This window comes from Phacochoerus africanus, chromosome 15 (genome assembly GCF_016906955.1).
Source record: "Phacochoerus africanus isolate WHEZ1 chromosome 15, ROS_Pafr_v1, whole genome shotgun sequence".
In the NCBI taxonomy this organism is placed as follows: Eukaryota; Metazoa; Chordata; class Mammalia; order Artiodactyla; family Suidae; genus Phacochoerus; species Phacochoerus africanus.
In genome coordinates, this window is record NC_062558.1 from 107,248,003 (window position 1) to 107,263,991 (window position 15,989).

At 45.3% G+C, this 15,989-nt stretch overlaps 1 protein-coding gene across 41 annotated transcripts in view; it reads right to left on the minus strand.

The window, feature by feature from the left end:
- Positions 1 to 15,989, minus strand: part of SORBS1 (sorbin and SH3 domain containing 1) — a 242,569-nt gene that overhangs the window by 46,001 nt on the left and 180,579 nt on the right. For 19 of the 41 annotated variants that reach the window (XM_047760565.1, XM_047760535.1, XM_047760533.1 and 16 more), the window contains 4 exons: positions 13,477 to 13,560; positions 9,085 to 9,150; positions 8,369 to 8,470; positions 4,038 to 4,087 (listed from right to left, as the gene is read on the minus strand). In XM_047760565.1, coding sequence (XP_047616521.1) covers positions 4,038 to 4,087; positions 8,369 to 8,470; positions 9,085 to 9,150; positions 13,477 to 13,560 — 302 coding nt within the window. The remainder of the gene's footprint in view (positions 1 to 4,037; positions 4,088 to 8,368; positions 8,471 to 9,084; positions 9,151 to 13,476; positions 13,561 to 15,989) is intronic. The other 22 variants (XM_047760562.1, XM_047760567.1, XM_047760550.1 and 19 more) reach the window with 4 other exon arrangements.

The window sequence follows — 15,989 nt, forward strand, 5'->3', positions numbered from 1 at the left end:
GGGTCACTTTGCTGTGCAGCAGAAATTGTCAGAACACTGTAAATCAACTATAATTAAAAAAAATTTTTTTAAACCTATTTAAGAAGAAAAAAAAGTAATTGTTTCTAGATTTGGGGGGAGGGAGTCTAGACAATCTTGAAGAGTGCTTTATGCTACAGGAAAAAAATTTTTGTGTAGTTATAATATAATGTTACTGTCATTCACTTCTTATTTGATGTGCCGCTATAAAACATTTCTTTCCTCCTCCACAAAACAGAGATGCTGACTCTTTCCTGGATCCCATCACTGAATGTACCACCCTGCATTCTGGTTGTCAGGTACAAGTGTGTAATTTTCCAATGAGACTCTAAGCCCCTTGAGGCCAGGGTGTTTATCTTGCTCATCTTTGCATGCCTGGTGTCTAGGACCACTGTTCAATAAATACCTTTTAGTGGAGCAAATGGTTTTATGAAATTAAATGCCTACATGCACACAGATTTCTGACATTTTTAAGGCCCGGGGCTGGGGGGGTGGGGGGTGGGCAGGGTTGTGTGTGTGTCTCTAATCTTTCACATAGTTCTTTAGGTAATGATTTGTGTTTTGATCTTAGGTGAGATTAAGGGGAAAACGTGTTTTCTCTAGTGGAACATGACCATTTAGAAAAAAGCAGTTGTTCTTGAGTGCCACTTGCTGGCCATATAGAGTAAAGCTCTTTGGTTAAGCAAAAAATTTATCCACGCTAATGAATGCTAAGTAATGAAGAAAATGAGGAGTCAACACAGCTAACTTACAGATCTGATAACTCCAGGGAAATAAAATTCAAAGTTGGACATACGGGAGTTCCCGTCGTGGCGCAGTGGTTAACGAATCCGACTAGGAACCATGAGGTTGTGGGTTCGGTCCCTGCCCTTGCTCAGTGGGTTAACGATCCGGCGTTGCCGTGAGCTGTGGTGGAGGTTGCAGACACGGCTCGGATCCCGTGTTGCTGTGGCTCTGGCGTAGGCCGGTGGCTACAGCTCCGATTCAACCCCTAGCCTGGGAACCTCCATATGCCGCGGGAGCGGCCCAAGAAATAGCAACAACAACAACAACAACAACAAAAAGACAAAAAGACAAAGTTGGACATACGGTGTGATCATGATTATAAAAATCCATTTTGTGCAGGGAAGAACTGAGAGTTGTATCGGGATCTTGGGACAATGGGTAGATTTATTCCTTTCTAGTCCCAGGTTCTTCTAATATTGTGATATGGAATCATGTTAATAAAATTCTACACTGCAGTCTGCTTAAGATGTGAAAACGGATTTAAAACAACAGCATCACTTCTGCAGTGACCACAGAGTTTTGGATCCCCAGCCACCCATGACTCCTCTTTCTTAGTCCTTGGCTTAAGTCAAAGTGCAGCCAGTGTTTCTTTCTTGCATGATTCACATCCGTGCAATGAAAAAGGCCAGGTAGGTTCACAAGCTACCTGCCTCTGTGCTAAGCAAGTGGGATTCCAGTTAAGGGAGATTTAAGATCATTTCTTCAGCATTTACTGTGCATTTGCCTATGTGTCAGGCGCCACACTTAGACGGACTCCTCACCAATTCCAAACACAGAAAAACCTTATAAACTGGGAGAAAACCGAGCCTGAATTATTGAAAACTCCCCACATGGAAGAATAGCAGGAGGGGAAAACATCTATTCCTGCCAAGTGTGGGCTCTGGCTGAAAAACAGTGGTCTCTGGCGACCTATTTCAATGATACAAATAGAGCACTTGGTAAATTAACACATCAAATATGTTTATGTACACAAGTACTCAGTGTCTCAAAGCAATTTGCTCTTTTAAAAAGTCTGCATTTGTCCCCTTCAATCCTGCTAACACACTACTGCATAAATGGTTGCTTGTTTTTTTTTTTTTTTATCACTCAAAACAGTAAAGCCTAGCATGACTTCAGTTAATTGATTACTCAGTTTTGAATCCATATTGGTACAGGTGAGAGTTTACTGGTAGATCCCAGCCAGGACCGTCACTGCTCTCATTCAGCAACAGCTCTGCCACACACGGCTTTAGAACCTAGGCACACATACCTTCATGTGCTTGTTTCCTCACCTATAAAACAGGGATTAAAAATAACGCCTGATCCCAGAATGTTGAGGACTAAATGAGGTAACGTACATACGGTGCTAAGCACAGGACCGGGCACACAGCAAATGCTGTCAATAAATGATCATTTCATTCAAGACCTGTGCTCCTAACTCTGATAGCTGGTGGGAGCTGCCTTCTCTTCTGAATACTTTTAACCTCTACAATCTAGTTCATTCACTTGCCACATTTCCTTTTCATTTCTTTTTTTTTTCTTTTGATGTATGTTTTGTCCCTAAAGCTATTTAGGGGACTCTATCTTATGCCCCTATTATAAGACCCAGCATAGTGCCTTAGATCCAGAAGAAATTCACTCAGCCTCTTGAAGCGATTTTCCACCAAAATACCCTAGTCCCAGCTGAATGACTTTCAAATGCAACTACTCTTGCAAAATGCCTTCTTTGGTGAGAGAGGTTGGATATGCCCAAGTGGTGGTAATATTTCCCACCTTAATCCATAAACTCTGCATTCAGACCAAGTCAATTTTTTTTTTTTTCCTTTTCAGGGCTACACCTGCAGTATATGGAGGTTCCCAGGCTAGGGGTCCAATCAGAGCTACAGCTGCTGGCCTTCACCACAGCCGCAGCAACACTGAATCTGAGCTGTGTCTGCGACCTACACCACAGCTCATGGCAAAGCCAGATCCTTAACCCGCTGAGCGAGGCCAGGGATTGAACCTACAACTCCATGGTTCCTAGTCAGATTTCCGCTGTGCCACAATGGGAATTCCTCAGACCAAGTCAGGCTTCTATTTGAACATGAGACTAGGTATAGGGGAACTTGGTTCATGGTGGACTCACAATATGATCGGGTAATATCGTTTCTTTCCTCCTTGTTTCAAACGTCACATAGATGGTAACAGAACAGTGGTAAGATGAGAAGCCGCTCCTACCTACTGGACACACCAGGCACTATGGAGATGCAGTACTTACCCTCAGAGAGTTTACAATGTATTGTAGTTATAAAAACACAAGAGCATAATACAAGTAGAGAGCCAGAGAAGTGTGGAGAGGTACTATCATGAGACTGGGTATAGGAAGGCTGTGATAGAGTCCATTTACACAAGCCAAATCTGGGGGCGGGGGGGTGGGGGGGTGGGCAGGGGGCACAAACATTTGGGATAACAGCTGCATCATAAAGTACGGAGACAAGCAACCTGGGAGAGACCATGGATGGTGTGGGGGAGGGGGAAAGGAGGCTGGGGGTTACACCATGAAGGAGTGGGCTACGCATTCATCACCCAGGCAGGGTTCTCAGAACTGGTCTCAGGGAGTACAGATCTCTGAGATGGAGAATCAGACAAGTCGGCCCCTTCTTGGCTCCATCTTTCCCTGTGACAGGTCCAGCCTGAGGACCCCACCCCCAGTTTTATAGCAGATGTAGTCTTTTTCACCCCACCCCACCCCAGGAATCAATAAATGAACTTTTTTTTTTTTTTTTTTTGTGCATTTTAGGGCTGCACCTGTGGCATATGGAGGTTCCCAGGCTAGGGGTAGAATCGGAGCTATCGCTGCTGGCCTACGCCACAGCCACAGTCACAGCCACGAAGGATCTGAGCCGTGTCTGCAACCTATACCACAGCTCACGGCAATGCAGGATCCTTAATCCACTGAGCGAGGCCAGGGATTGAACCCTCATCCTCATGGATCCTAGTCAGGTTCGTTAACTGCTGAGCCACTAAGGGAACTCCTGAATTTACATTCTAATAGTAAAGATGCCAACACAAGGAAAAACTTATCAAAGGTAATATGATTCATCCCAAAACTAACTTGGAAAAGGAGGAGGAAAAAACTAACTGGAAGACCACCATTGCTACTTATCACCAAATTGCATGTCATTCCAAACCACTAGACTGATACAAATAAAACACAAGCCTCTCCCCAGTTCTAACATTTAATACATCAAGCCATGGAAACAAGGGCAACTTACTATCCAGGAGGCTCTGAAGAAGTTTCTGGAGTGGGGCTGACTGCTGAGCTCTGTAAATGTCAAAAAAAAAAAAAAAAAAAAAAGATGATGATTTACTTTGACTCAAACATTTCAAGCCAAGGGGAAAATGAGACAAGCCCCTTCCCCAAGGCCTCAGTGCTGGGGGAGGGTGGGGTTCTTCCTCTAGGAGGAGGGTTTCTGGGCTTTTGTCTCCCAGTGGCTGCAGCCAAGACTCTCCAGGTGGGTCGGGGGATGGCCCACCCCTCATGTTTATCTTCAGTCACAGGCCCACCGCATGGCAACATGCATTAGCGACATGGACAGCTTACCCCCAGCACCCCCGCCCCCCACCGCCAAGCCCACCAGACTCCTTCATGCACCCAAAAGCCACAACCAGAAACAGAGTCATCCAACACTTCAGGTACAGGATGCAAAAATGCATTTTAAAAGACTGTACTTCTGGGAGTTCCCGTTGTGGCAAAGTGCAAATGAATCCGGTAGGAACCATGAGGTTGTGAGTTTGATCCCTGGCCCCGCTCAGTGGGTCGAGGATCTGGCATTGCCGTAAGCTGCGGGGTAGGTCACAGATGTGGCTCAGATCTGGCGTTGCTGTGGCTGTGGCACAGGCTGGCAGCTACAGCTCCGATTAGACCCCTAGCCTGGGAACCTCCATATGCCGCAGGTTTGGGCCTAAAAAGACAAAAAAGACAAACATAAAAATAAAAATTAAAAAAAAGACTGTCTTTCTGGATCACTTGTCCACCCCTGCAGATTCAAAGGTGTGGAAATAGAAACACAGTTTCACAAAACCTATTAACGACTGTTTCAGCATGAGTGGGGGGACATGCTATAAAAATACAGGCCACTATGCAAAAGGAAGAAAACAGTCAAGAGCTCTATGCAGAGAAAAAGCAGCATAATTACAGTTTACAGTTTCTGTTGTCATGGAGAAAGAAAGGCAAGGGGTTTGATACATTTGTTTTTAAAAATCACCTGGTAGGTGAATAAACCAATGTCAAGGTCACTTTTAAAGATGCTCCTGGAGTTCCCGTCCTGGCTCAGCGGAAACGAATCTGGCCAGTATCCATGAGGGTGCAGGTTCAATCCCTGGCCTGGCTGAGTGGGTTAAGGATCTGGCGTTGCCATGAGCTGTGGTGTAGGTCACAGACGCAGCTTGGCAGCTGCAGCTCTGAATCAACCCCTAGCCTGGGAACCTCCACATGCCTCGGAGGTGGCCCTAAAATAAATAAGTAAATAAACAAATAAATAAATAAAAAATAAAGATGCTCCTATCTCCACTAAAGACCACTTCAAGAAAAACAAGCTCTTGGGCGAAGAGATATCTGGGGAAAGGAGAGAAACGCCAGGAAAAGGAAAAGACTGTGAAAGAAGATGATGGGAGGGGAAACAGCCCTCATCAGGGGCTCGATCCCCCAGCCCCCCTGTACTCCCAGCCCCACTACTCCTGAGAAGGCACTGCTCCCATCTCCGTATTCATCCTGCCAGCCCCCTTGCCTGCACGGGACCCCCACTACACCTCGCACCTGCCTCATCATGGGTGTCCATCTTGGAAGAAACTTCTGCGCAACCCCGATCGGTCCTCTGGAAACTCCCCCACACCTTCCTTCCACTGTCACACATTGTCAGTCAGTGCTGGACCCTGGGGGGTCCCCTTCACGCTTCACCATATACTTGAGCCCCTGTCAACTACTTACCCAGCAACCTCCAAAGTCTTTAGAAGCCTCTTGGTTGTCAAATGCACTGAACTTTTCTCAAGGTCTATTTTTAGGGGGCCCCTCAGGCAGCTCTCAACTTGCCCCACCTCCACGTTTGCTCCTCACTCTGTTTTTCTCTGACCTGGCCCTCCGCCTCCCATTCCGTGGCATCCAACATCCAGATGGGTGGCTGTGGGCCTCCCTTCCATCTGTTCATCTACCCCAGGATGTCAACCTTCACTTCTTAGGAGATCTAGTCTTCTGCTTCCAACTGTCTATTGGATACTCCCTATAGGAGACCCAAAGACCACCTGGAAAATAAACTACCCCAAACCACCTCCCTCATCTTCCCTCTGCACTTACTTCCTCCCCACCTTTCCTATGTGACATACTGATGTCCCCATTCTTCCAGCTTCCCGACCAAAACGCTGTAGTTGCCGTGTCTCCATCCCATCCCCCCAATTCTCTATTCTCACATCGATTCGTTAAAATGTCCCATTGCAACTTCCTCTGGGATCTCTCACATCCACCCTCCCCCGCCCTCCAGGTGGGTGGCCATGGTGTTGGGGGTCTCACCCCTACACGCTTGGACTCCTGCAGTAGCCTCCTCGCCCTCTCAGCCTCCGACTAGAGGGTTTCCCTTCCACTCAGTTTCTCTAGCATGAGGACACTAATTCTCTAAAACACTTCCTGAATTCCATTGCTGGCCTGAGGGAAAGCTCAATCATCTCCTTAACCATATGTTCTGACTCTACAATCCAGGGCCAACCCTCTTTTCCCAAACCTACCTCCCACCGTTACTACCCCAAATTGCCTATCACAGCTGTATGCATCTACTTTATTCCTGAGTAAACCCGAAACACACTCGCTTTGGGGCCCCTCGATGTGCCTCAGAGGGATGGCCCCCATTCTCCCCGCAGACCCAAATTCCACAAGCTTGCGAAGTCGCCCATGATTTCCTGGACGATTTCTCCCTCTTCTGAGCACTCAGAGCCTGTAGCGTTCACTTAGCTCTTACCAGGCAGCGCTGTGAACTGCTGGAGATCTTTTGTTTATGAGCATGATGACGCTGTCATGCCCTTGGAGGCCACGTCCACTCTTCGTGCTGATTTAGAACCTCTCTCAGCACATCTTGCCCACACATTAGGGACTAGGGGTCACACACGACTGAACCAATGTCAAGAGGATCCAGCCCTGCATCAGGCACCTCTTCGGTGCACCCAGCCCCAGGCAGGGTTGTGAGGACTGGATGCCATTGCTGCCCGAGGGAGGCTGCAGGTGGTGAGTCCTCCTCTAGCTGCCTTCCAGCCTGGCACGTGTTACAGAACCACTCAGACTTGGGGGAAACGTGCCTGCCAATTCGTTCTGGGCTCCCGCCCTGCCCCCCAGCTCACTTTAGCTCTTACCTGCAGCCACAGTTCTCCTTCAGAACTAGCTCCACCCTCCCTTCCCACGGGTTGGTACCCCGTCTGCACCCTGGCTGGAAACTCAGCTCCCACTCTGCCCACCCCGTCACCTAGCTGCCTGATTGCACTGTCGCTTGCCTTCAGTCCCCCCACCCCAAAGGCCTGACCGCGGGTCCTGCTGGCTACCTCATCCTTCAGTGACTCCAATTCCCAAACCCTAACTCCCCGGGAGCTGCCTGCGGGTCTCAGCTTCTGCCCCTCTTATCCCAGCCCCTTGTGCTGCAGCCACAATCCCCCAGTTTGAGTCTGACACAACTTCGTACCCAAGGTAGTCTGACCCTCCATGTCTCAGTTACATCTAAGAATAACACAATCCGTGAGCATATCCTCCATCTCTCTCGCCACAGCCTATGGACATCTGAGCCTCTCCAGCAGCGTCCGCATTCCATTCCTATTTCCTGTAAAGATTCCCCTTCCTTGTGAGAGTCTCCTTTGTTTTGCCATGGAGCCCCCAGGGCAGTTCTCCAAACCTTTGCTGTTTTCCTTCCCCTTGGGAGCCCAGTTACCTTGGACTCTCTCCTACGCATCCTTTAAGAAACCACATGGGAACGGAGCTCTCTTTAAAGATATCAATTCGGGCTGAGTGGTAAATAGTTGTGACTGGCTTCTGGAGTGCGTTTTTTTTTTTTTTTCACTGAGAACTTTCTGACCTTTCAAATCACAAATACTACTAACGACCCTGATGGTGCCATGCACGTTAGAGGCACGCAGCTCACTGCTGCTGTGTTTCGGAAAAGGATCTCTGAGGTTGGGATCTCCCAGGGCTGCAAAAAAGACAAGGAAGTTGACTCTGAAAAGTGACTCCCTGAAAATCCAGCGAAGATATACACCCAAGAGGATGAAGGGGAACCAGAAGGGTAACCCCTTGAAAGCAGAGAAAGAGGATTGGGGTTGGGGGGGGGGGTAGTTAAAGCAGCAGCCACCCTGCATATATTTGAAAAATCCCCTTTAAGGAAGATGCCAAGCTCGAGAAATCCAAGCAAAAATTCAGTTGAGGGGTGGGGGCGGGGAGCTGAACAAGAGTCCGAAAGCCATGCACCTTAAAAATAACCGGCATATCCGTCCATCACCTCGACTCCATCAAAAACCATGGAACAGGGAGGAAAGCAAAGGGAATGAGGGAGGGGGCAGGAGAAAAACTCGGAAGTACCTGTGACAGGTTTGCACTGGGTGCTTTAGTAAGCGGCTCCGTTTTTCCTAAATCTGCCTCTAACTCTGTTGGGCAGAGGTTGAGATCTTTCTCTAGATTAGTCTGGTTCAAGAGAGAAAAGATGGGAAAGAGGGTTTTCGTTAGGAGGGAAGGCAGCCCGCGGGGAAGGTTACGTTTGAAAAGTGAGTTTTTTAGTGTCACACATGAACAAGGCAAAGATGGCACGACTAAAAAACACAAGAGCTGACTAGAAATGAGTTAAAAAGACAGGAAAACAGAGAAGGCAACCTTAGGCATGGAGAATAGAAATCCTGAGGTCATCAGAGCTCCAAAACTCTATTCTATCCGCTCGAGCAAGAGAGCAGCTACAGATACCACCCAGAACACCTACCTTCAAGGAAATACCTATGGTTCTCTCTTTGCAGCCTATGGTGACTGTGACTGATTCGCTAGGTCAGAGAAGTGAGTAATTGCTTTAAAAAACCCTCTACACATTAGTAGACCGTCTTAGAGACTTTGTGAAACGGTTTTACCACCAAGCCAAAAAAGGAAACAGAGTTACAATCGAGTTAAAGGAAAAAAACATAAAAGTTAAAAAAAAAAAAAAAGAAAAAATGGGATTTAAGAAAATAAAAGACCACACCCCACAACACACTCACACTTGCCAGGCCAGAGCGCACGCACACAGCCCACGGGAGGAGGCACAGTGGAATTACCTTTCTATCCTCTCTAGGAAGGATAGAGCAGTCTCCAGGAGTATAATCCCATATCTTTTTGGGAGGCTGACCGGAAGCAGAGGAGGAAATGAAGAAATGAGCATAAAGACATAAAAGACAAACACGGAGACCGGCTCAAACGAAGAAGGGGCAACACTAGGAGAACTGTCTCAACACAGAAAAGTGAACGGAAAAACAAAAGGAGCGGGCACTCTGCCTCCTGAGGCCACTGGGGGGGACCCCGAGGAGTTTTCTAGGTCTAGGTCTCAGGAGGAAATCGCTGTTGGATTCTAAATGTTGCAAACTTAAAAAAGGGCCACGGTGGGGGCGGGGGAGGGGGAGGGAAGGAGCATTAACACCGATTTGAACCAAAGCAAACATTTAAATTCCGCATGGTTCTTTTCACACTAAGGTTGACACTGGAAGCAGTCTTCCCCGCCCTGTAAAATCCATCACATCTTCCTAAATGCGTGAATTTGGAGATCTGACTGATGGTGGGCCAGTGGTGCTCTTTTCTGCGCTTCGTGGCAATGAAATCCATGTACAAAAAGGGTGTTAAATATTGCGCTGTATAACTAGACAATTTCACGAGACGATGACGAAAATTGCCTTTTACAGTTTAACTGGACTTTGAGAACACGGCTGGTGGGTAGAGTCAGACCGTCCACCCTCCCCGAGAGGACAGAGCTCATATTTTGAATTTTAACGGTGAACTGTAAGGTCATTTTTGTTTTCTCCTTTAACTCTTCATGTTAGAATTAGAGCTGTGATCCCAAGGTAGAAATCTGCCGGAGAACTGTTTTAGGTTGAAGGGGGGAAGGGTCCAGAAGGCGGACACCTGGAGGTTACAAGCCACTTCGAACTCTGGAACCTCTTTCCCACTAAGTAAACCTTGTTCGGCCCACTTAGACTTGACATTCTTACACAATGACCTCTGAGGAGAGGAGATACATTAATAACTCCCATCATTCTGGGCAAATTTCATCATAACCAACTCTATGGAAGCATTCAAATTAGTTTTACCTTTAGCCTTGAGCTTACTTGCAGAAATCACATCAATTTCTGCAGAAATTGGCGGGAGGGAGGGGAGGGGGAGAGAGAGCTGACCCTTGGGCCCTTTGTAATGAATTTGCAAATGAAAAGCAATTGATTCCAAGGTGCCTTCAATGCAGACATCAATAGGTCAGTAAGGTGATCTCTGCATACTCAGGTTCTATAATTTGTAAAATAGGTGCCATTAACAATGACCATTCATCTTTAAGCTCTTACATACACTGAGATTGTTCATCTGGGGATGCAGACTTTTTTAAGTCATTGGAGGCAGCCTTACTCCTTTCTTTAGTTACCAAAAAACAAGACAGTGCTTACAATTTAAATTGGTTTTAGGAGTTCCCGTCATGGCGCAGTGGTTAACGAATCCGACTAGGAACCATGAGGTTTCGGGTTCGATCCCTGCCCTTGCTCAGTGGGTTAACGATCCGGCGTTGCCGTGAGCTGTGGTGTAGCTTGCAGACGCAGCTCGGATCCCGAGTTGCTGTGGCCCTGCCGTAGGCTGGCAGCTACAGCTCCGATTAGACCCCTAGCCTGGGAAACTCCATATGCCGCGGGAGCGGCCCAAGAAATAGCAAAAAGACAAAAAATAAAAAATAAATAAATAAAATAAAAATAATAAAAATAAATAAATTGGTTTTAAATACCCCCCCATGGTCCTTGGGGTCTCAAATTATTTGAAATTCTACAACCTGTTAGACCTCAAAGGTATTACAGTCAGAAGGCTGCTGAAGCTTCAGCTCATTTTACGTGACTTTAGGTGAAGGGGCCAAGGAAGAGAGGAGATCCCTGGAAACGTCTGACGTTCTGGCAGGCTCTCACTCCTTTAGAGGAAGTGAGTCCTCGGTTGGTGTGGAATAAAAGGGAGAAACGATAATCCACATGATTTGATGGGCACTGGAATTTCATTCTGCTTCAGAATGACTAAAAAATCTTCCAGAAGAACATCCATGGTTTACCCCCCTTTTATTTCTGTCTCTTGCTCTTTTGTGGCCCGTTGTCGTTCGGGGTAGAAGAGAAAGCGAAGGAAGAAACGATTTCTCCCCACCACACCTTCTTCCCAATCCCTGGGAGCAATATCCAGTCATCAGCCTGGTTCAACTAGGTAACAAGCCCCCTCTAGGGATGTCTCAGACCCTAAGGACCCATTCTTCTCAACCATGTCCCTCAGGATATGGGCCTTGATTAAGCTAGTTTGGCAAATCTTCAAAAGCATCATCTTTTATTACTTGAAAAGACCTACACAAAAAGTAGTGGCCCCATTTAAGAAGGCCTCTAGGGCCTATGCAAGGAACACTCAGGCTTCAGAGAAAACAACGTTTGGAAAAGCATCTCTAAGTCTTTAAATAATTAATAGGCAGTTAGGGCAATAGGGTAGGAATGCAAATTCTAGGAAGGTGCCAATCAGTACACAAATGGACTATGTTCTCAACCTTTGTCTGGGTTGGTTGTATGGTGCTCAGGCTACAGTTTCCAGGAGAAACAATATTAACTTACTGAGCTGTTCATAGAGTCTAAGTATGCTGTGACTGCAATGCTGTCTATTGCTAACAAAAAGAGTATTATTTACGATGACAGATTTGGTAAAAACAAACCAATTACAATTAGAAAAAAAAATGGCTTCATAACGTTTCCTGAGAGTTAATATTTCAGTAAAACTAATTTAGTTTTTTTGGCAAATGAGGAGACAGCTAGAAATTTGTGGATTCTGAATAGGGCTTCAAAAATCAATGGCATAGACTCCTTATTAGTATTATTTGTAAATTATTACAATTTAAAGCTAACAGCTTTTTCTTTCCCTGATGAAAGTATGGAATTATATTATTTTCATATATACCAATCATGGTCTTTTGTTGGGGGGGGGGAATTTGCACATTTCAAGTTTGTTTTTTTTTTTTTGGTTTGGTTTGGTTTTGGTTTTGGTGAGATAATTGAGCAGGTTTTTAAGAAAAAAGGGTTAGGATGCTGTTAAATATTTGAATGTGGAAAAGACTGACTGAGGTAGTCTATTGATGTCTGAATGATGGATAGCAGAGAAAAAAGGGTGAGAGAAGAGTGAGGTGTGCACCAAAGCTTTGGGGAGGGGAGGAGATGGTACCAACTTTGGGTTAGATGCTTCCCTCTTCATTGGTCACTAGGTGGCGCTGTTCAACCAGGACAGCATTGCTGCTATGGGGTCACTTAATCTGGGAGAGGGACAAGGTGGGAGGGATGCCTGTTCTTCCAGGCTGGGTGTTTGCAAGCCAGGTGCGCTAACTCAGAAAATGCTTGAACATTCAAACAAAGCTCAGTTTCACTAAATCAAATAAGAAATTCCAGAGCACCAGCTACACTGCCGCATCTTTATCTTAATGAAAAAAAAATACTACGGAATTTAACATTTTACAGAACAATAAAGTTAACGGCTATCTGCAAATAAAACCATCATTCTAAATCATAGTGATTCAAATGCTGGATTCCATGCTTAAGGTCTCATACAAACACCTAATAAAATGTTTTATTTTTAAACACTTAATCTCTGCACCTGTAAATTCTTTCTGCAGCTGTAATAATTACGATTTTAAAGTAACTGAAGTTTTAAAGTCAGTTTCCAGTCATCTCCAGTGGAAAAATGAGCTCAAGTCTCCCTTCTGTTTGATACTCCTGCGGGTGCAAGGCCAAGAAAACGCTCCTTGAAGCGCCAAAAATCAATTTGCACCAAAGCCAAGCCAGACACATCACAGGGAAGCTGCATGATATGGGGCCAATACTAAGTTTGCTAGAATTCCTTACTTCCAATTCTAATTTTGGGAAATATTATCCTACCTCACAGAAATAATTTCCTATAAGTCTCCTGGAATGGGGGGGCATTTGCTGATCACCTCCGAACAGAGGGGTCCTTTTTTACTCACTTTGGCACTTTGCTGCATTTTGCTTCTCAAATTTCTCTTTAAAGCAGTGACAATGCTGGTGTTTCTCCATGTATAATGTGTTTTCCTGCTTGTACACCATGAAGGCTTTGGTCAAGGAATTGAACCAAAGGTGGGAACGTTGCAGTCCACAAGATGTGTGATACCTGTTGCTAGTGCTGGAACATCCTAAGACAAGTAATGATTTAGCTGTGTCTCCTGGGATCTTCTAGCAAGAAATCCTTTCCAGAGTTCACTGTCCCTTCTGAGTGAAGTAGAGCAAGGGAATGCTTCCAGGTGGTAGTGAGGCTAGCCAATCCCACCACTGACAGCCAACAAGGCTGCTCCCCACTTCCTGCACTCTTTACAAAGAGATCTGATTCTTTAGCAGCAACTATGCATCAACAGCATTATTTTAAAAAGTGTCTATAACCACTGAAGCTATTAAACTTACCGGTTTCCCAAACTCCAATTCCGAAAAGAATTTATACCAAGGTTCATTCTTTAAATCTATCTCTTCTGGGCTTATATCCCGACTCTATAGGGGTTGGTGACAGGGAAATGGAAGAGAGAGAAGGATAACATTATGCAAAGATTACATAGGAACTGGCCAGTAGAGATGCAGTGGTTTCCAGAAATAGCACCTGCATTCAACAGCAGCAATTATCCAGTTTTTACTGACATGAGCAACATCAGGGAGCTGAATCGGGCGGGAAGGGATGCGTTTATGAAAAGAAGCACGCTGAGGTGGGGAGCAGTGGGGGACCATTCTTGGTCCCAAGATGAGGCATGGCAGATGGAGCCCACCAGACCTCGCCGCTGCCCTCCCAACACATCGGAATACAGGCGGAAGAGTATTCCTCGGCAATGGTTGGAGTGGTAGGAGAAAGAGAGCCCCAATTTCCTCTTTACAGAGAGCTATTAGTTGCGAGCAAAAAACCTGGCGAACACACCCAACATTTAGCCATTTATGCCAGATGAGTAGAGCAAACAGTTTTTACGGGCTAGTACAGTTTTAGTACTTATTTGCAAGGCTGCCTTAAGGTTTTCAAAGGAAACAGCAAATACTGACACTTTTTATAAAAGCCAATTTGTTAATACTGCATCTTTAATGGCACATGAGTAGGTGAGAAACCGTGTCCCGTACACAGTCAAGGGAAAGATGATGTAAGTAAAAACAGAAGACACAAGTGAAAAAAAGCATTTTAAACGAGCATCCAGGGGGAATGACTACAGACGGAATATACTTTGTTCTAAGAAATAAATGCAAAGGAACTGGGGAAAAAAAAATAAAGTGAGGGAAAAGCTGAACAAGACAGATAACAGAACAACACGGAGGGAAAAAAACTTCCGGGTTATGTTACAAAAACCAGTTAGATTTCTCATTTTATACAACTCTAAGAGGCAGTTCACAGACTGATCATTTGATTCCATGGATTTCATGTTTAATCAAATAGTTATAGCAATCTGGTACCTTGATCTATGAAAGAGCATGTGTTTCTGGAAGTAATGAGTCGGAAAAGGAATGCCTGGAAAGGAAATCAGGTTTCCCCTAAATAAACTGGAGATAGGTTCCCATCAGACAGAGGAAGTGTTAGACCTCAGAGCTTAATTCGTATGCGTACATACGTTTCAAAAAAACCTTGACAGTCACAAAAGAGACAGACGGTGATATTCTGACAATATGAAATATAAGATGCACATTTTCCACTGAGATTGAAAACATCACAGAGAAACTTCACACCCTCGGGGCGACAACACGAGGAAGGAAACGGATGGTCTCCCAGTGACTCCTTCACAAAGCAGCTCCTCCCAGGCACATTTTTTTCTTAACATTCAATTAACAGGTCTTTTGCAGTTTATTGACATGGCTGTAAACGTAGTGACCTTCACCAATCTCTTTAAAAAGCCCTGTAAGAACTTTTACCATTAGCCCTCCACTTCAGCTTTAAATAGAGGAAGACTTAGCAGAGAACTTTTCTTTAACTGAAATGTAGTTCAGTTAATTTGAAATGAAATGAAGTTAATGGATAGACGTTAGCTGAAATCAAAGGGAAATATGTCTTAAAACAGAGTTCTGCCCTCTTGCATCCAGATTAAAACCTCCAATCATCTTTGGGGACGTAGGACTTAAATCTTAAAGGAGAATACACGTTCTCTCTCAGTGGATTCTATAATTATGTAAAATAATGGATTCCAAATGGAGTCTATATTTACTCAGTGAAACAAGGCACCCTATCTACAAAGATGCCACTACTCAGCAGGGACAAGTTTAAACACAGGAACATCCTCGATCCCTTATATGATGGAGTTTCATGAAACCTACTTCATGTTTCTTATTTTTGAAGACTATTTATAAACTGTTCTCTGGGAATAGGTTTCCTTCTTTCCTTCCTTTCTTTCTTCTCCTTCTTTAAAATAAAATGCACCGACTCTTTCAGGAAACTGAACGTCTTGGTACTCAGTCCTGAAAGAATTAACCTGCTTTCTTGTCGAAGGTTGTTTGCAGACTGTTTTACTGCTGAGATTAATACTGCGCTGAGAATGGAATCAGGAGGTATGTCCACCAGCTTGGATCCAGAGCAGCCAGCTTCAGCCCTTTGAGCCACTGGGAGAGAAAGTTAGAGAGGCAGTGCCGCATCCGAATCTGGCATTTCTAACTCCACTATGGATCCAAGTAGGGGGCTGGCCGCAAAGGGAAAACGCCCTGGATGCAGAACAGGCTCTCTGCACTGGCAGGCCAGGCAGGTGCCACAAAGTGAGGCCCAGTTCTCTGCTACCAGGGCTGTCTTTTCCCAGCTTGGCAAAAACCTCAGAAAGGGCAGAGGACTCGCAGGGAAAATGCTCGACTGTTCCCCCAGGACCGTTTTGCTGCTTGGACAGGAGCCAGAGACTAGCCTCAGATTTTCATTAAATAATCTGAATGTGGTGTCTTCATTTCCAGGGCACTTTATAAGGTTCATAGAC